The sequence below is a fragment of the Leptopilina boulardi genome, unplaced genomic scaffold, assembly GCF_019393585.1.
Source record: "Leptopilina boulardi isolate dan_hultmark-lab unplaced genomic scaffold, ZJU_Lbou_2.1 LbouV2_353, whole genome shotgun sequence".
Classification (NCBI taxonomy): domain Eukaryota; kingdom Metazoa; phylum Arthropoda; class Insecta; order Hymenoptera; family Figitidae; genus Leptopilina; species Leptopilina boulardi.
The window spans coordinates 861,796-884,770 of NW_026137922.1; the positions used below are offsets into that span (position 1 = coordinate 861,796).

General features: G+C 28.1%; 1 protein-coding gene and 1 long non-coding RNA gene across 4 annotated transcripts; both read right to left on the reverse strand.

Moving 5' to 3' along the window:
* Window positions 1-1,489: 1,489 nt before the first annotated feature.
* On the reverse strand, window positions 1,490-6,998 carry LOC127286353 (uncharacterized). 3 transcript variants are annotated; one of them, XR_007843725.1, is made up of 4 exons: window positions 6,958-6,998; window positions 5,174-5,335; window positions 3,878-4,849; window positions 2,172-2,419 (listed from the first exon to the last, which is right to left on the reverse strand). It is a non-coding gene; the product is annotated as an uncharacterized LOC127286353 (long non-coding RNA). The 3 variants fall into 3 exon arrangements; XR_007843726.1 differs by lacking the exons at window positions 5,174-5,335; window positions 6,958-6,998 and adding an exon at window positions 1,490-1,609 and having other exon boundaries at window positions 2,258-2,419; window positions 3,878-4,937; XR_007843727.1 differs by lacking the exons at window positions 5,174-5,335; window positions 6,958-6,998 and having other exon boundaries at window positions 3,878-4,039; window positions 4,202-4,937.
* A 6,312-nt stretch (window positions 6,999-13,310) lies between these two features.
* LOC127286373 (putative nuclease HARBI1) lies at window positions 13,311-20,559 on the reverse strand. Its single transcript, XM_051312773.1, has 2 exons — window positions 20,423-20,559; window positions 13,311-13,824 (listed from the first exon to the last, which is right to left on the reverse strand). The coding sequence occupies exons 1-2, from the start codon at window positions 20,557-20,559 to the stop codon at window positions 13,311-13,313; spliced, it is 651 nt and encodes a 216-aa protein (XP_051168730.1).
* Window positions 20,560-22,975: the final 2,416 nt, after the last annotated feature.

Below are 22,975 nucleotides of genomic sequence, written 5' to 3' on the forward strand. Positions count from 1 at the left end.
AAGTCAAAACGACCCAATTTTTCGAATATGAACTCTCAGATTCTGAATTGAGCATTAGGTCAAATGATTCATAAACTTCATACAAAGATCCAGATCTTGCAGTCGAATGTTGGGTAGATACAAAAAGACAGAGACGTACATCAAAAGTTATAAAAGATTTAAAGAATTCGAGTAAAAATATTCCCTTGAACACAAAAACAGATAGAAATGATATTATCTCACATTCAGAAACAGTTTCGAACGAAGAACCTTGGAGTGATGCTAGACAATTTCATAAGTTAAATCCAGAAAATGTATATTATATTTCAGGTGTTCAATTAGATTACCACTGCTTAAAAACCCTGCTCCCAACCAACTATCTAGAAGATAATGTTATTGACGCATTTGGCTTGATGATTCTAGAAAAGCACAACGACGTCAGTACATTGATTTTCAATACACAACATGTGGTTTCGATCATAAACCAAAATTACTGCATTGTTGATGTTCTGAAGTGGTGCAAGCAAGTTAGGGCCAAAAATTATGATATTTGGATTTTACCAATTTATGACAAAAGCCATTGGACGTTGATGATAATCCTCCTCAAACAATCTTCTATCGTTTACATTGACAGCCAACACGGCGACCTTCAACAGACATGGATAAATTTGATTTGTGACTTCTTACCAAAGGTACAGGAAAAGCCAATCGATTTTATAAATTGGACACTATATGTACCCAAAGATATTCCCCGGCAAAAAGAAACAAAAAAAAGCAAAGGAAATTGCGGTTCACACCTCTGCATTTGGGAACACATTATTGTCAGCGGTCAGAATATTAAATTTGAAGAGAAACAAATGAACCAAATTCGAGCTTGGATCATGTCTTCCTTGATAGAATGTAAACCATTTAAAGATACGAGACAAGCTACAGTTGTCTTAAAAATGACTAGGGAAAGAACTGTCAAGTATTCAGGAGTGATAACGACAAAAAAAATGAACCACCATGTGGTTTTTCAAGCACAAGAGAGTTCTGCTCGACAATAAAAACAATAATTTCAGCAGCAAAAATATGAAAAATTTTCATATCATATAATAGTTTTACAGAAGTAAGTATTATGAACAAAACGAGAAATATAACAATTCCTAAAAAAGTATTTAAAAAAAAAACAAAAAAAACAAAAAATAACAAAAAAAAACAAAAAAAAACAAAAAATAAAAAAAAAAAGGGATGTGAAATCGAACTAGGAGCCTCCACGCGGCACATCCTGGATGTTTTGTGTTAAGAAACAACAGATCCTAGACGTTACTATTATCACTTTAATGTACGATAACTTAGACTGAAAAAAATTGAGTGACTTTTTGTTTTCTATTCTCGATTTTCTCAAAAATTGTCAAAATTTAATAATTGCCCGGCTGCTGGCTATTGTTTATAACAATAAAAATTGTTATTATTTTTTTTATAACACCTAATCATCTCTAGAATGTAACGATGGGATTCCCATCCTTTCCTAACACCCTAGATTTTTCTCTACTCTCAATTTTCTCGAAAAATGTCAAAATCCAATAATTGCCCGGCTGCTGGCTATTGTTTATAAAAATAAAAATTGTTATTATTTTTTTCATAACACCTTATCATCTCTAGAATGTAACGATGGGATTCCCATCGTTTCCTAACAGACTAGATTTTTTTCTACACTCGATTTTCTCAAAAATTGTCAAAATTTAATAATTGCCCGGCTGCTGGCTATTGTTTATAAGAATAAAAATTGTTATTATTTTTTTTATAACACCTAATCATCTCTAGAATGTAACGATGGGATTCCCATCGTTTCCTAACACCCTAGATTTTTCTCTACTCTCAATTTTCTCAAAAAATGTAAAAATTCAATAATTGCCCGGCTGCTGGCTATTGTTTATAAGAATAAAAATTGTTATTATTTTTTTCATAACACCTAATCATCTCTAGAATGTAACTATAGGATTCCCATCGTTTCCTAACACCTTAGATTTTTTTCTATTCTCGATTTTCTCAAAAATTGTCAAAATTTAATAATTGCCCGGCTGCTGGCTATTGTTTATAACAATAAAAATTGTTATTAATTTTTTTATAACACCTTATCATCTCTAGAATGTAACTATAGGATTCCCATCGTTTCCTAACACCTTAGATTTTTTTCTATTTTCGATTTTCTCAAAAATTGTCAAAATTTAATAATTGCCCGGCTGCTGGCTATTGTTTATAACAATAAAAATTGTTATTATTTTTTTTATAACACCTAATCATCTCTAGAATGTAACGATGGGATTCCCATCGTTTCCTAACACCCTAGATTTTTCTCTACTCTCAATTTTCTCGAAAAATGTCAAAATCCAATAATTGCCCGGCTGCTGGCTATTGTTTATAAAAATAAAAATTGTTATTATTTTTTTCATAACACCTTATCATCTCTAGAATGTAACGATGGGATTCCCATCGTTTCCTAACACACTAGATTTTTTTCTACACTCGATTTTCTCAAAAATTGTCAAAATTTAATAATTGCCCGGCTGCTGGCTATTGTTTATAACAATAAAAATTGTTATTATTTTTTTTATAACACCTAATCATCTCTAGAATGTAACGATGGGATTCCCATCGTTTCCTAACACCCTAGATTTTTCTCTACTCTCAATTTTCTCAAAAAATGTAAAAATTCAATAATTGCCCGGCTGCTGGCTATTGTTTATAAGAATAAAAATTGTTATTATTTTTTTCATAACACCTAATCATCTCTAGAATGTAACTATAGGATTCCCATCGTTTCCTAACACCTTAGATTTTTTTCTATTCTCGATTTTCTCAAAAATTGTCAAAATTTAATAATTGCCCGGCTGCTGGCTATTGTTTATAAGAATAAAAATTGTTATTATTTTTTTCATAACACCTAATCATCTCTAGAATGTAACTATAGGATTCCCATCGTTTCCTAACACCTTAGATTTTTTTCTATTCTCGATTTTCTCAAAAATTGTCAAAATTTAATAATTGCCCGGCTGCTGGCTATTGTTTATAACAATAAAAATTGTTATTATTTTTTTTATAACACCTAATCATCTCTAGAATGTAACGATGGGATTCCCATCGTTTCCTAACACCCTAGATTTTTCTCTACTCTCAATTTTCTCGAAAAATGTCAAAATCCAATAATTGCCCGGCTGCTGGCTATTATTTATAAAAATAAAAATTGTTATTATTTTTTTCATAACACCTTATCATCTCTAGAATGTAACGATGGGATTCCCATCGTTTCCTAACACACTAGATTTTTTTCTACACTCGATTTTCTCAAAAATTGTCAAAATTTAATAATTGCCCGGCTGCTGGCTATTGTTTATAACAATAAAAATTGTTATTATTTTTTTTATAACACCTAATCATCTCTAGAATGTAACGATGGGATTCCCATCGTTTCCTAACACCCTAGATTTTTCTCTACTCTCAATTTTCTCAAAAAATGTAAATATTCAATAATTGCCCTTCTGCTGGCTATTGTTTATAAGAATAAAAATTGTTATTATTTTTTTCATAACACCTAATCATCTCTAGAATGTAACTATAGGATTCCCATCGTTTCCTAACACCTTAGATTTTTTTCTATTCTCGATTTTCTCAAAAATTGTCAAAATTTAATAATTGCCCGGCTGCTGGCTATTGTTTATAACAATAAAAATTGTTATTAATTTTTTTATAACACCTTATCATCTCTAGAATGTAACTATAGGATTCCCATCGTTTCCTAACACCTTAGATTTTTTTCTATTCTCGATTTTCTCAAAAATTGTCAAAATTTAATAATTGCCCGGCTGCTGGCTATTGTTTATAACAATAAAAATTGTTATTATTTTTTTTATAACACCTAATCATCTCTAGAATGTAACGATGGGATTCCCATCGTTTCCTAACACCCTAGATTTTTCTCTACTCTCAATTTTCTCGAAAAATGTCAAAATCCAATAATTGCCCGGCTGCTGGCTATTGTTTATAAAAATAAAAATTGTTATTATTTTTTTCATAACACCTTATCATCTCTAGAATGTAACGATGGGATTCCCATCGTTTCCTAACACCCTAGATTTTTCTCTACTCTCAATTTTCTCAAAAAATGTAAAAATTTAATAATTGCCCGGCTGCTGGCTATTGTTTATAACAATAAAAATTGTTATTATTTTTTTTATAACACCTAATCATCTCTAGAATGTAACGATGGGATTCCCATCGTTTCCTAACACCCTAGATTTTTCTCTACTCTCAATTTTCTCGAAAAATGTCAAAATCCAATAATTGCCCGGCTGCTGGCTATTGTTTATAAAAATAAAAATTGTTATTATTTTTTTCATAACACCTTATCATCTCTAGAATGTAACGATGGGATTCCCATCGTTTCCTAACACACTAGATTTTTTTCTACACTCGATTTTCTCAAAAATTGTCAAAATTTAATAATTGCCCGGCTGCTGGCTATTGTTTATAACAATAAAAATTGTTATTATTTTTTTTATAACACCTAATCATCTCTAGAATGTAACGATGGGATTCCCATCGTTTCCTAACACCCTAGATTTTTCTCTACTCTCAATTTTCTCGAAAAATGTCAAAATCCAATAATTGCCCGGCTGCTGGCTATTGTTTATAAAAATAAAAATTGTTATTATTTTTTTCATAACACCTTATCATCTCTAGAATGTAACGATGGGATTCCCATCGTTTCCTAACACACTAGATTTTTTTCTACACTCGATTTTCTCAAAAATTGTCAAAATTTAATAATTGCCCGGCTGCTGGCTATTGTTTATAACAATAAAAATTGTTATTATTTTTTTTATAACACCTAATCATCTCTAGAATGTAACGATGGGATTCCCATCGTTTCCTAACACCCTAGATTTTTCTCTACTCTCAATTTTCTCAAAAAATGTAAAAATTCAATAATTGCCCGGCTGCTGGCTATTGTTTATAAGAATAAAAAATGTTATTATTTTTTTCATAACACCTAATCATCTCTAGAATGTAACTATAGGATTCCCATCGTTTCCTAACACCTTAGATTTTTTTCTATTCTCGATTTTCTCAAAAATTGTCAAAATTTAATAATTGCCCGGCTGCTGGCTATTGTTTATAACAATAAAAATTGTTATTATTTTTTTCATAACACCTAATCATCTCTAGAATGTAACGATGGGATTCCCATCGTTTCCTAACACCCTAGATTTTTCTCTACTCTCAATTTTCTCGAAAAATGTCAAAATCCAATAATTGCCCGGCTGCTGGCTATTGTTTATAAAAATAAAAATTGTTATTATTTTTTTCATAACACCTTTTCATCTCTAGAATGTAACGATGGAATTCCCATCGTTTCCTAACACACTAGATTTTTTTCTACACTCGATTTTCTCAAAAATTGTCAAAATTTAATAATTGCCCGGCTGCTGGCTATTGTTTATAACAATAAAAATTGTTATTATTTTTTTTATAACACCTAATCATCTCTAGAATGTAACGATGAGATTCCCATTGTTCCCTAACACCCTAGATTTTTTTCTACTTTCGATTTTCTCAAAAAATGTCAAAATCCAATAATTGCCCGGCTGCTGGCTATTGTTTATAACAATAAAAATTGTTATTATTTTTTTCTTAACACCTTATCATCTCTAGAATGTAACTATAGGATTCCCATCGTTTCCTAACACCCTAGATTTTTTTCTACACTCGATTTTCTCAAAAAATGTCAAAAATTCAATAATTGCCCGGCTGCTGGCTATTGTTTATAACAATAAAAATTGTTATTAATTTTTTTATAACACCTTATTATCTCTAGAATGTAACTATAGGATTCCCATCGTTTTCTAACACCTTAGATTTTTTTCTATTCTCGATTTTCTCAAAAATTGTCAAAATTTAATAATTGCCCGGCTGCTGGCTATTGTTTATAACAATAAAAATTGTTATTATTTTTTTTATAACACCTAATCATCTCTAGAATGTAACGATAAGATTCCCATTGTTTCCTAACACCCTAGATTTTTTTCTACTTTCGATTTTCTCAAAAAATGTCAAAATCCAATAATTGCCCGGCTGCTGGCTATTGTTTATAACAATAAAAATTGTTATTATTTTTTTCTTAACACCTTATCATCTCTAGAATGTAACTATAGGATTCCCATCGTTTCCTAACACCCTAGATTTTTTTCTACACTCGATTTTCTCAAAAAATGTCAAAAATTCAATAATTGCCCGGCTGCTGGCTATTGTTTATAACAATAAAAATTGTTATTAATTTTTTTATAACACCTTATCATCTCTAGAATGTAACTATAGGTTTCCCATCGTTTCCTAAAACCTTAGATTTTTTTCGATTCTCGATTTTCTCAAAAATTGTCAAAATTTAATAATTGCCCGGCTGCTGGCTATTGTTTATAACAATAAAAATTGTTATTATTTTTTTTATAACACCTAATCATCTCTAGAATGTAACGATGGGATTCCCATCGTTTCCTAACACCCTAGATTTTTCTCTACTCTCAATTTTCTCAAAAAATGTAAAAATTCAATAATTGCCCGGCTGCTGGCTATTGTTTATAAGAATAAAAATTGTTATTATTTTTTTCATAACACCTAATCATCTCTAGAATGTAACTATAGGATTCCCATCGTTTCCTAACACCCTAGATTTTTTTCTACACTCGATTTTCTCGAAAAATGTCAAAATCCAATAATTGCCCGGCTGCTGGCTATTGTTTATAAAAATAAAAATTGTTATTATTTTTTTCATAACACCTTATCATCTCTAGAATGTAACGATGGGATTCTCATCGTTTCCTAACACACTAGATTTTTTTCTACACTCGATTTTCTCAAAAATTGTCAAAATTTAATAATTGCCCGGCTGCTGGCTATTGTTTATAACAATAAAAATTGTTATTATTTTTTTTATAACACCTAATCATCTCTAGAATGTAACGATGAGATTCCCATTGTTTCCTAACACCCTAGATTTTTTTCTACTTTCGATTTTCTCAAAAAATGTCAAAATCCAATAATTGCCCGGCTGCTGGCTATTGTTTATAACAATAAAAATTGTTATTATTTTTTTCTTAACACCTTATCATCTCTAGAATGTAACTATAGGATTCCCATCGTTTCCTAACACCCTAGATTTTTTTCTACACTCGATTTTCTCAAAAAATGTCAAAAATTCAATAATTGCCCGGCTGCTGGCTATTGTTTATAACAATAAAAATTGTTATTAATTTTTTTATAACACCTTATCATCTCTAGAATGTAACTATAGGATTCCCATCGTTTCCTAACACCTTAGATTTTTTTCTATTCTCGATTTTCTCAAAAATTGTCAAAATTTAATAATTGCCCGGCTGCTGGCTATTGTTTATAAAAATAAAAATTGTTATTATTTTTTTCATAACACCTTATCATCTCTAGAATGTAACGATGGGATTCCCATCGTTTCCTAACACACTAGATTTTTTTCTACACTCGATTTTCTCAAAAAATGTCAAAATTTAATAATTGCCCGGCTGCTGGCTATTGTTTATAACAATAAAAATTGTTATTATTTTTTTTATAACTCCTAATCATCTCTAGAATGTAACGATTGGATTCCCATCGTTTGCTAATTCCCTAGAATTTTTTCTACACTCGATTTTCTCGAGGAACTCAATATTTCACTTTATATGTATTTCTTTATTTATTTATTTATAATAATAATTATTATGTCTTGGTGTTTGTAGTTTTCATTTGTTGTTTGTTTTTTGTGTTAATTTTTGTAATTTTTGTGCGAAAATGCTTTTTACTGACAATAATGGATAGCGGGGCATATTTCTCGAATTTCGTGTGATACGCCTATGGGACGCTGCTGAACTTGACTGCTAGCTTCACTTCACTCCTTCAGACGGCGTTGGTGCAGAATTCAAAAAAGAAGCAGTGCATGCTAGCCTTCTTTGTAAACCAAACGATGCCATTTATACATTCGAGAAATTTGTTGACTGGGCCAAAAGGAATTCCAAAAGTGTTGATATATTTTCTTACAACGAAAAAGAACATCAAAAAACGAAAAGATTTTTAAACGCAAGATTCGCTGCAGCCCCACCAGTTCCGGATATCATGAAGAGTCACTGTTTCGTGCCAAACAATGAGGAATTAGTCATTAAAAATTTTTCAAATGCTAGTACTTCTTCGATTCTTTCATATGAGAAGTGCAAAAAGTGAAAGGTGAGAAATTAAATATTAATTTAGTTCTAAATTTACTAGATAACTTTTTGATATCAGTTTTTGTAAGAAAGACTTTTAATTCAAAAAAAATATTAAAACGATTTCCGGTAGGTGTATTCCAACAAACATGAAAAACTTTTCAAAGATGAATTCAGATTTGCATTTTGCGACAAAAAATCTTCTATTATCAATTTTTATAAAAATCGAGTAATTTTAACCGTTTAAAATTTTTTTAGCGGTTATAATGGATTTGCTAAATTGTTTAACACTTCTTTGGTGGTCTATAGTGAACTAGAGTACTATCGTGAGTTAATAAAAACAGAACAGAGTCCAATAATCAAACTTTAGACTTAAATATTTATCAATTTCTTTACTTTTTTTAAGTTTTTTGACAATTAAATGATGATTCAATTAAATTGGATAATTTTGCCACGCACCATTCAAAAGCTTACATTTTTACGAAAATTTTAAGGGGTTTCCGAAAGATTTTGGACTGAATGGAAAGTGGGCAGCGTCGATGAAAAATTGAGAAAGAATGCCCAATATATATCTATAAATTTTTATTGTTAATAATTATTCAAACAATAATTTTTTTGAAAGTATATAATGTATATCATTATTGTATATTACTAGATATATAATTTTTTTTGGTAATTTAAAATTTTATAATTTAATTTTATAAAAACCTATACAAATTTTCTATTTGGCTGAATCCATTTCAAGTTGTAGATTTTTCTGTTGATGAAATATGTTATTCTACATGAAAAATAAAGAGACACTTTTTTTATTTTTCATAAAAATTATGTTTAACGAAGTTATGGTCATTTGAAGTTTGAGTGGTAAAACTCGAAAGAACAATGAAAAAAAATTGTTTCGCCTGTAATTTTTTTTCTAATGAATGCAATCAAATTATTTTTCTTGGATCTTGTAGAAGGTATATTCCTCTTTAAAATCCCATTTGAAATTTGAAAAAAAGTTCAAAATTATATGAAGAACCAATCCTAGGAGTTTCAAGCGGGCTAAACAATCCTGGTAGTAGGGAGAAATTTTTTTCGAAATATTTTTTTTACGAAATTTGAAATGGCTGACGTGCAGTTTCAAGAACAAATGAACTAACTGAAGTGAGTCATTTTATAACCAACAATAATGTATGTATAGAAAATAACCATAAAATCACTTTTTTCAACCAGGTTCTAAACATCAAAAAATTTATAATTTGACATTTTAAGTATCGTTAAAACCAATGATAATAAATATATAATTAATAAAAAGGTGAAAAAAGAAAAAATATTTTTTATAAATATTGTGATTCTTTCAGTAATATACTCTTGAAATATTTTCCAATTCAAATTATCATTCAAAAATTTTTTAAAAAACTTAAAGTTTTAATTTTCAATTTGGAAATTAATATTTGCAAATTTCATTTTCAAATAAATTGATTAAGTAAAATTAAAGATAGTTTATTTTATAATAATTCAAATATTAAAAAAATATTTTTTCAAATTATTATGAATTATTTTCACATATAAATAATTAAATATTTGTATTGCACATTAAAACACATTTAAAGTAACTAAATATTGGAATACATTATTGTTGGTTATAAAATGACTCACTTCAGTTAGTTCATTTGTTCTTGAAACTGCACGTCAGCCATTTCAAATTTCATAAAAAAAAATATTTCGATAAAAATTTCTCCTTACTACCAGGATTGTTTAGCCCGCTTGAAACTCTTAGGATTGGTTCTTCATATTGGTGGTCGGCCTGTATGTTTTGAAATGGATTCAGCCATTTATTAACATTAAGGTACATTGCTTAAAAATTTTTTTCAATTTTTAATTGCAATAAAAATTTGTTTAAAAAATTTAATATAAGTAAATTTAAAAATGTTTAAATCGTTAAATTTTTAGATCTTGATCTTTATAATGTATTATTAAATAATAGATAAAATAAAAAATTTTAAATTTGGTAACAAACTGTTTTATTTTTATTATGCAGATTAACATTTATCATTTCAAACATAATGTACATTAAGTTTAAGACTATTATCTAGTAATAATATCATACTTTAATTAACGTTTTACCTAAAAGTAATAAATTTTATAATATTTTTTTCTGCTCTTACTTCCACCAATATTACATTATTTATAAATTTAAATTAAAAAACACATTTATAAACAATATAATATAATAATCAATAATTATATTATTATAATAATTTTCCAAAAATCACGAAAATATATTATAAAAAATATGAAGATATATGTTTCATATAATAATTTTTTTTAATTGTGAACTATAAGTTTGAGGATTGCAATATTAAATTTAAATTAAAAATTTCAAAACATTCTACATGCCTATCGTAAAATATGTTTTTAAATAAATTATTAATTAATACAATGTTCTTCTTATTGGTAGAGATGAAACTTTGTCCAACAAAACATTTCTTATAGCAGTTCCATCATCTACATTATTTTCCTCGTAATTTTCCGGTTGTGGATATAAGTATGCAGCATTTTGATGCATTTCAGTCCAAATTTCTTTAAAATTATCTTTTTTAAATTCAACAATATTGTGCAATGTGCAACAAGCAGCCACTAATGGAGGAATGAATGTGTAATGACATTCTGCTTTTTTTGTAATTCGTCTCCATCTAGCTTTTAGTCTGCCAAAAGCTATTTCAACTTTGACTCTTCCGGAATTCATATATGAGAGATTCTTTTTCAATCGCCCCAGCCCAAAAAGTCAATGTTCTGGGATTGGCTTCATACTTTGCTAAATTGTTGTCCTATATGATAGTAATAAATCCCTAAAATATAAACTCATTAAAAAAATATTTGTAGAAAGTAGAGGGGGTTGAAGTTTTGACGTTAAGGGTAACATTGTCATTTTCAAATCCGTATAACTATGACAAAAGTTAATGGATTTTAATTTACCTATAATGAATTTTAATGCATTTTTCACGTACTTTTCAAAAAAGTATACGAAATTTAAAAAAAAAAATTTATGACCCCTTTTTTTCAAAATCAACCCTTATTTTTCGATTTTCACCCCTTCGGGTATTTTTTTTTTATTTTCATTGGAAAGCTGAGGTTTTTTCCCATGAGCTATGTAAATATGAAAGTGGGACAACAATAATTTTGTGAGAAACAGAATATTAAAGTAGGCGGTGCCGATAACGGGTATACCTGAAGATCATCTTCGAGGATTTAGGTAGGCACCGCCTAATTTAATATTATGTTTCTCACAAAATTATTGTTGTCCCACTTTCATATTTACATAGCTCATGGGAAAAAACCTCAGCTTTCCAATGAAAATAAAAAAAAATCCCCGAAGGGGTGAAAATCGAAAAATAAGGGTTGATTTTGAAAAAAGGGGTCATAAATTTTTTTTTTAAATTTCGTATACTTTTTTGAAAAGTACGTGAAAAATGCATTAAAATTCATTATAGGTAAATTAAAATCCATTAACTTTTGTCATAGCTAGGGGAATAGTGTCAGGGTTGGTCACTTGTCAGGGTTGGACACTTGGCTTTTTTTAAATAAGAACACTAGCGCCACCTGTGTGCGTACGAGACGAATCTTCTAGTAGTGTAACCTAACTTTTTGTGGCATTACATTTTTGGAGAATCAAAAGTAGCGTCTCCTGTGACTTCGGTGCAATCGAAGAGACAAAAAAAGTTTTGTTTGACTTGTGAATACACCTAAAAAATGTGTAAAAAAAGCAAGAATTCGGCAAGGTAAGCTTATTGAATGTATTGTGGGGTACATAATTTAAGAAGAAAAAAAGTCAAAAATCGAATGGCGACACATGTCTGGTTATGGTTAGCACAATTCGAAAATGATGCTTCTAGTTAGGGTTGGACACTTTATACAGTTAGGGTTAGACACCCATATTAATTATGAATTTGACATAATTTATAAATAAATATACAAATAAATTTTATTTTATTGATATTTCAGTGCAAAATTGTGCCAAAGATATTAGAAAAATAATACTTAAATTGTATAAATTTTGTTCATCATTTCATTGAGTTATTTGGAACAATAAAGCGTTATTTTTTGTAATTTGAGTTCATTCCTTTTTTAAACCCATGAAGCTTTACAATTTGTAAACAATAAGTAAAGATAACATGAAAAAATAAGAATAAAAAACATTACAAATGTTATTTTACGTTTTTACCAATAATGCGTTTCGATTTTCAAAAAGTGTCCAACCCTGACTGAAAAGTCCAACCCTGACTAGTTTTTTTTTTTTTTTTAATGTTTATAACTTTTTTAATTTTGGACCAATCAATTTACGGTCCACAGCAAAAGTCTTCCTCTTTTGTAGATCTTTCCACCCATATACCACAATTGACTGAATTTATCTAAACAAAATATTTATAAACAAAAAACCAAAACTGTGTCCAACCCTGACACTATTCCCCTATACGGATTTGAAAATGACAATGTTACCCTTAACGTCAAAACTTCAACCCCCTCTACTTTCTACAAATATTTTTTTAATGAGTTTATATTTTAGGGATTTATTACTATCATATAGGACAACAATTTAGCAAAGTATGAAGCCAATCCCAGAACATTGACTTTTTGGGCTGGGGCGATTGAAAAAGAATCTCTCATATGCGTTAAATGATTCTTGAATTTCGGTCCTACCAGATGTTCTTGAGAAACCTTTTATTAACCATAGTAGCAAAGGATATGCTGGATCTCCCATGATTAAAAAAGGAACTCTGGTGCTGTTGATTAATCTTGTAGCCTATAAAATAAAATATTTCATTTCCTTTATATGATATAATTATTACATGGATTCTTATTTGTGTCAAAGTATTTTTAGAAAAATTTAAAAAAAAAATTTTAAGTTTCATTTAAGCCATAATATATTTCTTTACCTGAGGCACAAATTGTTCATAATTAGTGAATAGATACGAATTTCTAAAAACATTTGAGTCGTGGTTGCAACCTGGCGATTCTATGTTTATATTGCGAAAACTGAAATTTTATATAACAATAATAAAATTTTACCAGCTCTAATATTTTACAAATATAAAAAGAAGATTTTTACATTAAATTATTATCCACTAGGCCCTGAAGAACGTAAGATGCCCAACCCTTCCTGTTTATAAAATCTCGATATCCATCGGAAGGTGGACGAATCGGTATGTGTCTGCCATCTATAGCACCAATAAAATTAGGCATTCCTGTAATTTTTTCAAATTCATTGGAGATTTTTCTGCATGCAATTTCATTTGGCATGGTTATCCATTTGGGCATTAATTTATTATTAATCGCCTTTGTAACTCGATGAATATGTTTCCGAACAGTTGTTGTATGCAAACCAAAAAGATGAGCAACAACACGGTACTCGCAAGAACTTGCATATAAAAATATTCCAATAGCAACTTGCTTTCTAACGTCAACTGGTTCTCTGGGTTGTAATTGATTAAATTTTGGCTTTAACTCAGAATTTAATTCTTTACAAATATATTCGAATGTTGATTTATTCATGCGAAAATTTTCTATCCAATCGTCACTTGTGAATTGAGGAACAATTTCTTCCCACCATCCAATATATCTATTTTACATCCAAACACGTCGTTCTCTCCTTGTATACAGTACCGTCCAGAAGTGTCAGGACGATTACACGCGACTCTCTGAAAAAACATGTTATCACTTTTTCAATCATATTTCTGCAACAAAAGGAGATACAAAAAAAACTCAAAAACGGTTAGAAAGCTTATTAAATTTTGAATAAAATAAGCCATGTTTGAAGCCATTCCGTTAATAATTTTCTGAGTTGTAGAGTGAGAAAGATGGAAAAAATATTATCAAATTTTCTAATTTTGGTCTCTTGACTTCAACATTTTCAAAAATCTAGAAAAATTTAGATAAAAATTTTTTAAAAACACAGAAATGTTCGCTAGAATTTCAGCTTTAAAATAAATTTTAGAAAATTAAAAAATATTAATCCGTCATCGAATTATCATTAAAAATGTGAAGCCATGTTGCGCCCGATCGATGCTTTGAAAATCAACTGTGACTACTCGATTCCGGTTCGCGCGGGAGCAAGCGGGAGAGAAAAGAGGGTCGGCTTTATGCGGGAACGATGAAATTTCGAGTTTCTTTACATATTCGTCGTGAAACGTGTAAAATTTAATCGTTCCCGCATAAATCCGACCCTGTTTTCTCTCCCGCTTGCTCCCGCGCGAAGCCGGAATCGAGTCGTCACAGTTGATTTTCAAAGCATCGATCGGGCGCAACACGGCTTCACATTTTTAATGATAATTCGATGACGGATTAATATTTTTTAATTTTCTAAAATTTATTTTAAAGATGAAATTCTAGCGAACATTTCTGTGTTTTTAAAAAATTTTTATCTAAATTTTTCTAGATTTTTGAAAATGTTGAAGTCAAGAGACCAAAATTAGAAAATTTGATAATATTTTTTCCATCTTTCTCACTCTACAACTCAGAAAATTATTAACGGAATGGCTTCAAACATGGCTTATTTTATTCAAAATTTAATAAGCTTTCTAACCGTTTTTGAGTTTTTTTTGTATCTCCTTTTGTTGCAGAAATATGATTGAAAAAGTGATAACATGTTTTTTCAGAGAGTCGCGTGTAATCGTCCTGATACTTCTGGACGGTACTGTATAAATGGTAAAATTGTAATTTTAATAATATAATTAAATTTTCCATTTCAATATCCTCAATGATTAATATCTCTTGAAGAAAAGCCCAATTCAAATTTAGATGCAATCTTAAATACGACATTATAAGAAGGAAAGAATATTGTACATAAAATATAAAATAAGGTTGCATATTTCCAGACATTGTTTTTTAATCCTAAAAAAATTATAAACAGAGTATTAAAGAATGTAATTCATTTAGGAAAAAATAATTCTAACAAAATAAATATTGTGAAAGATAAAAATATTTCAAATATGTGATGCGATCTGAAAAAAGTGACCTTAGAATAAAATGCATTATAGGTTATGTTGACAACAGTTTTACTAAAACCAAAAGTTTATTTTTTTTGTACAACTGAAATCAGATTTTATTGAATACTTAAGATGTAATGAAGACCTAAATATCATTAGTTTGTATTACGAATTAAACGTCTTTGTGTGTTTTTACTTAAAAATTTAAAAACATCACCTATAATTATTTGCTTCTAAGGTCCCTTTTTTCAAATCACGTCTTATATATTCTAAATATTAATAATAATTTAAATAATAATAATAATAAAATTAGTAGATATATATAAACACTATTAAAATATTTTAATTAAAATAAATACTTTTCTACCTACGATGTTAAAAATTTTCTTCAGTTTTATTTTATTTATTGTATTCATAAACAAGCATATTGAAAGGTATTTTTTAAATAAAAAAAAAATAAATTTTTTTTCAGAAATTATATAAACAAAATGTATCATTAGGCCAAATGCAATATTTATTATAAAATTTTGTTAGTATTTTCAGGTATGTAAAAATAGAAAGATGTAACAGAAATTTTGCACAAATTTAAAAATATGTATTTGTTTATAAAAAATACTGTTTTAATATAAAAATTAAAATTTTTTTCAACATTTAAAATTTAATAAAAAAACTGCAATTTTCTTCATTATGAAATATTAAAAAATTAAATAATTTTAGAGTTATATGTTATTGAAGTTTAGGTTAATTAAATTAATTTTTTTAATCCTAAAGAAAATAAAATGAATCCATAAGAAAATAATTTTTTTTGAAAAATAAAAAAACTTATAAAAATAATAAAAATAAATGATAATTAAAAAATAAAAAATACTAAAAATATTATTAACTTAACCTCAATTTCCCTATTATTTTTATTTTTTCTTTAATTACTTAAATAAAATATTTCAAAATCAAAATTTTTTAAAATATAATGAAGAATTGATTAAAAAAAATTACCTTCAACCATAAATAATTTAATTAATATTTAAAAAATAAATAATATGTACTTACTTCAACTAATTTTATAATTTAATACAACTTGAGAAACAGTTGCAGGAAAACAATTCAATACCTACCTTACCAACAAGTCTTCTAGGTTAGCAACCTTGATTTTACTCACTCATAGAGGAGAAAAGTTTCTCACTTTCGCATGAGAATGTTTCCCTTCTCACTGCGGTGTATAGTCACTCCATGTCGATGTCCGTGAGGAGTTCCAATCTTATATTCGTATACTTTAACATGGCATCCCATGTCAGTCCTGGCGTTGTATAATAATGCGCAGGATCAAGACCGTACGCGAGTAAACACTGATCCCTGAAATTTTCAAAATATTCGCGAGTAACAATACATCGGTTTGCATGTACAAATACACATAATCACCAAGATTTTGACAGTTAAATTCACTCCACACATTTTGCGCATGTACATAATCATTATCTGAAATATTAAAATCATTCGAAGTGCTATAAAAATTTTCTTTTGACGGTAATTGAGTTTCATTGAGTTTTTCCCTCGAGTCAATGTACTCATAGGGAAAAATTCATTTTCGCGTTAACAATTGAATTTTGTCTTCGCTGTAATTGGAAAAAACCGAATTAACAATTTTATATTCGTTGAGAAGGGACGCTAACTTGTCCAATCATGATGCCATGAATTTAAAGGAATCAATGAATAGAAATTTGATTAAACTATTTTTAATATTTTTTGTAAAGCTGATATACTTTTCTTTGTTTATAGGAAGTAAATCAACTCTACCTTCAAACTCAGTAGCAATAGCTTTAATAATAAAATGAGCGTCATAACCGCTAAGGTTATGAAAAACAACAGGTATGGTCGGTGATTCATGGTAATTAACATTGCAATCTTGATGCGCGGCACCTCGGTACTTTTAAAAATTCAAATTTCCCGCCAAGGGGGTTTGAATTGGTTGATAGCGCCATCTAGTGGTGGGAGCCAAATCTAACTCGGTCGGTAAAGTAGATTTCTACATTATTTAACTGACATTATTGGTAAGTTTCATGTGAATCGGTTAAGAATTATAGGCTCCAAGTGTGTCTAAATTATCAAAAAAATCAATTTTTTACCGTAAAAAATTTTGAGCATATTCAGATGTCATTGATTATTAATCGAGATTTTAACATAATTGATATTATTTCTATGTTTTATGCAAATCGGTAAAGAATTATGAGCTCCACGTTTACCTAAAAATCAAGCAAAAAATATTTTTTCATAAAAAATTGAAAATTTAAAAAAATTTTGAGTGTATAGAAATTTCCTGAAATGTATATCGAGATTATAACGTAATTAATATTATTTGTAAGATTCATGCGAATTCGTTGAACTCTATAGGCTCCAGGTGTGGCTAAAAAAATCAAAAATTTTTGAGTTTTTTAAGCCTAATTTTTACAATTCTTTGGGAATTCTCCCATTTTCACCACAGAAATTATTTTTTTAAATTTTTTACCCAGCAAAAAAGGTTTGAACGAAATCTGTAAAGAACTTTTCGAGATATTCAATTTTGGTCGAAAAATGACAATATTTTGAGAAAATATATTCGCGGAAAATTTTTTTTTACTTGGCGTCGATTCTCTACTGCGAATCTTGATAAATTTTGTATAAAATAAAAAATCATTAATAAAAGTCACTGAGATGTGGTACTAAACCCTTAAAACGAAAAGTCAGAGGGCGAAATAACTTGTGAATTAAGAGGTTATATACAGTCAGGCGGTCGAAAAAATGCAGTTTTTCGGGATTCTTTTTTCCAAGGACTATTTATTGATTGAAGCGGAAGTTTTCCTTTATTGTTTTATATCTTTTAAAGATTAAAAAAATATATTTAATTCGTAAAAATATTATTCCTTTTGGCCTCTATATCTTATCTCCCAAAGGTCCTCAAAAAAAGTGTCTGACCGTGAACATGATAACAATTGACAGAATCATTTAAAATCAAAAAGTTAAATTGATTCTGTTAGTGTATGAAAAAATGTCCTTAATCGAAAGAATTAAAAAATATCACTTTTTGACAAAACGGCAGCTTCTAAAAAAAAGTTCATTTTTTGAAAAAAATGAACTTCAAATGTTCATTAAAATTATAGTTTTAATTTCACTTAAAAGATCTTCGTTTAAGGACAGCAAAAAGTAGTTATTGAGCTTGTGTGAAAATTAGAGCTAAATCGGTTCAGTGGTTTTCGAGAAATCGTGTACACAGACTTGAAAAACATATTTTTTTGAGAAAAACGATTTTAAAGTTTCACAAACAGTTTACATTGAGTTAAAAAATTTTTTTTCAAACTTACATTGAATCATCAATTCAAGTATTTATTCGTCTAGAATATATACTCAGGTATATGAAAATTGCACTGTAGAATATAGAAGACGGGACAAAAGAATCAGATTTCTATAAGTACTCGTTACAGACGCCGTACCTGCTCTACACCCCACGGCGCGCCTTTCTAGTTTTGTCAGTAACTTCGAAAATATTTCTTGAATCTTAATAAAAATTTTTTCACAGCAGGCAAATATATACATTAAGAAAATGCAAAAAAATAGATTTTTTTAAAATTATGACTGTATATAACCCCTTAAGGTGTACACTTGTGTTCAATTATCCTGAATTACATGAATTATTTGCAGTATTGTAAATTATCATGAATTACCTTGAATTTCTTTCAATTATCTCGAATTACAATGAAATATCTTAAAGTATATGAATTAACCTTCATCTGAAGTATCGCGAAATGTAATGAATTCCCTATTGAAAATCCCTGTACAAGATCTTGTACAAGAAAATGTACATGTTCACCAGCTGAATTTGTATCAGTTCTGATGTGGAAAATGTACATTTTCTTGTATACAAGAAAATGTGACATGCACCCCCTATCCCAAACTGTGTAAGCAAGAATTATCATATTACAGAATTTCATTTTTTATAATTTATTTTTTTCGAATATTGTTAGAAGGTTATTGTATTTTATAACTTGTTTAAACAATTGATTGTTTATCGTTTCAAAGAATTTGATGCTAAAGAAAATAATGATAATAAATAAAAAAATTAGTTATTTTTATTTAAGTAATCAAAATAAATAATTAATCTGACGATATAGCTTTCTTTGTTTTTAAAAACGATTGCGAGTCTTTCCTTATTATCTCTCAGTTCTGAATAGAATAAAATTTACTTTTAATTTAAGTTAGTATTATAAATAAATAAAATAAATACAAACACACCTTTACTTTGTCATAATTTTGCTTGTAAATTGAATCGAAATATTGGTTTGTGGTTTACAAAAATCTACAAAAAAAATATGAAATAAATTATTTTAACAATATAACAAAACTTTACCTAATAAAACTTTTAAGAGTTAGTTTCTCCTAACTCTATTCTACCTTTGCTATTCTTGGTATTAAAAAAATTAAACTTCAATGAGTCATTATAGTTTAACAATATATTGTTAAACTATCATATTTACATTAAACTTCAATAGACTAATCTCTGTTTAAAACCCTACTAGATAATTAATTTATAATAAATTAATTATATCCTATTCTGGCTAAATCTCAGGTTTATCAGGATCATCTCTATTATTTAATCTTTCAAAATGTCAGGTATTTTTATTGTTTTGCCAAATAATAATTTATTTAATTAAAGATTTGGAAAGTCAGTCGTGTTGGTCGAAATCTTTCGAAGGCCCCTGAAAACAAACTTTCCTCTTTAACAATCTTTAATTGCCAATTTGAGAAGAACCAATCGTATTGGTAGAAATCGTTAGAGAGCCCCTAACAATTGGTCTCTCAAAATTAACAAATTTTAAATAAATTTTATTTTTAATTACGATTTAATCTTTGATATTTTTCTCGCCCAGAGATGCAGATCGTTTAGGTAGAGATCGTTAGAAAGCCCACAACAATCTCCAATTCTCAAGTTTAAAAGACTTGACATTGTAGATTTTGTTATTCGGAAAATTTCCTTATATTAAAATATAAAAGAAAGCTGTTACCAGTATAAAACTGTTTAGACCAAAGAGACAGAAACGTGCATTTACTTGGCTTATATAGTTGCGTCCCTACCCTTAATTTTCTGGGGTAAGTAAAATTCAAAATGTGCGAGTGTGTGAGTAAAGAATTTTAAATTCATTGAGCGAAAATCCGCGAGTTTCCCTCACCACTTTACGCAGAGCGCTTTTCCCATGTATTTCTTACCGCCAATTTCTCCCTCTATTTGTATTTTTCGCGGCGTCTATTTTCGGATAGTCAATTACATTTAAACTATTTTCTAAGGACAGAGATATTTTTCTCTCTCTAATTCCGTTTCTAACGCTCGCCGATAACAATGCCATTATCTACCTGTCAATCATTTTCCTTTAGCTGATTTTTTTTTCTAAAATCTTTAATTTCTCAAAAAATAATAATTTTAAAATTAGTATAGATGATAACTTTTTTGTATTTACATAATTTAGTCAAGATGTTAGTTATTTTTGGTAAAAATCCACATTTTATTTTTAAAATTCTTATTAAATGAGCTTTCGCCCGTCAACGTCGGGCCTCATCAGATTTAATAATTTTAAATAAAAAAATAATTAAAAATTGTAATAGAAAAATAATTTTCCCAAAAAGGTAGTGCTTCCGTGAAACCAAACATAATTCAAGCTATGTTGTATGATGTTTATGTGTCGATATGTGTTCTACAAGACACGTGTTTCAACGGATACTAATATAAGTTTAAAAGAAATTAAATTTGTTAAAAAATTAAAAATCTACTTTTTCATTTATGGGTATGATTAATGATGTAAAATCTATAATGTTCAGATGAGTTGATAACTGAGTGATCTACTGTATCACTTTAGTGCGTGTGATTCAAAATTAAGTTAAAATAACAATAATAACAATATCAATAATAATAATTAAAAATCTATAACAGCAGCATTAACATCAATTATATTATTAATTATAATACAATCAATGTTGAAATACCATACTACTATATTATCATCATATCATTATATCATAACCAATATTAATTAGTATTTACAATAAGAGAGTGGTATATTTGATTTAAAGATGTTAAGTCAGTTTTTTTATTAATTGAATTACTATTCCTTAAAATGTGAAACATCTCCTTAAATAATCTTTTTTTGTGATTCAATTCTGTGCAAATAATTTCAGTATTTTCAAACCGGAAATTGTGATCTTGGTCATGTGCGTGAATGACCAAAGCAGTACTTCTGTTGTCAAGTCTGTAGTCTCTTTTATGTTGATAGATTCTGTCTTTAATGCAATTACTTGTTTCACCAATATAACAGACCCCACATTAACATGGAATATTATAAACAACATGATTCCTATATTGGAAATTTGTAATATTTTTATTTTTTGAAAAAACTTTAAAGGGATCTTTTTAATAAGAGAAAATGACTTTAACATCATAGTCTCTGTAAATGTTTTCAAAAAAAGATTTTAACTCATTTACAAAAGGTAAAGCAATAAATAATATTACTTGTGTCGAACGGTGTTTTTTGTAGTTCAATTGTAGAGAAGAGTTTTTGAAATCTAATATTTATATGTTTTGATAAAAAAGATGAGGGATAATTGTCTTCTTTAAGAGTATTAAAAACAAAATTTAAATTTTGTTCATAAAATTTAACATTAGAGAGTCTAATTGCTCTGTCCATCAGACCGTATACTATAGATATCTAATCTTTTTCTGATACGTTTGGATTAAAATTAACGTATCTGCCAGAAAAGGTATCCTTATGATACCAGTTGGTGATCATAGAATCATTTTCTCTAATGATTGTGACATCAAGAAAATTAATAGAATTATTATTTTCAATTTCTATAGTCAATTGTATATTTTCATTATATTTGTTAGAAGCAGTAAGTAAATTGTTAATGTTATTTTCCTCAACAATGACAAAAATATCCTCAACATATCGACGATAAAAATAATATGGAAAACTTAATTTTTTTAAAACATCTTCTTCTAATTTTTCCATTACAAGGTCAGCTATGATGCCCGATATTGGTGAACCCATAGGTGTTCCAAAAATCTGCTTATAAAATTCTCTGTTAAAAGAACAATAGGCATTGTCAATACAAAACTCTAAGATATCCAAGAAGACGTTATCAGGAAGTTTGGTATATTGTCTAATTTCACGCAATTTTAACTTTACACTCAATACCAATGATTTAGGAATATTAGTAAAAAGAGATTTTGGGTCTAATGAAATTAATCTACAATTAGGTGTAATTTTTTTTTCAATTTTATGATAAAATATATATTTTAAATTATTAATATTAAATATTATAATAATAAAATAAAACAAAAAATAATCATAAAATTAATTTAGATAAATAAAATTATTCAAAGTACTTTTTACAACCCTCAACTTCTTATATTAATCATAAAAATACTTTTAAAAATTATTATTATTGCATTTATTTTTTATAAACAAATGGAGAAAATCAGTGAAAAACAGCGATTCTTTAAAAAATCATAACTTTATGAATAAATAAGATAATATCCGACCGTTTTAAACAGGAAATTAAAGGTTAATTATGTGGCTTTAAGAAAAAAATTGTATTTAATTTATTTAAGGTCATGTGATGGTTAGCTCTGTAATGTTAATTTGTCCGTAACTTTTCTCGTAAAATGCTGAATGGATTTTGATTTTTGCTCAGAATATCTTATTTTTTGTCCTAGAATACAATCCTCAAAGAAAATCTTGGTTGTTTTAATCTTTCATAATAATTTAT

What these genes read in the sequence shown, in the direction of transcription:
- LOC127286373 (XM_051312773.1), bottom strand. Translation starts at nt 20,559, where the DNA reads ATGGCATTGTTATCGGCGAGCGTTAGAAACGGAATTAGAGAGAGAAAA. An exon ending in AATAGAGGGAGAAATTGGCG is followed by an intron (nt 13,825 to 20,422) that starts GTAAGAAATACA and finishes GATGTAAAATAG; the next exon opens with ATATATTGGATGGTGGGAAG.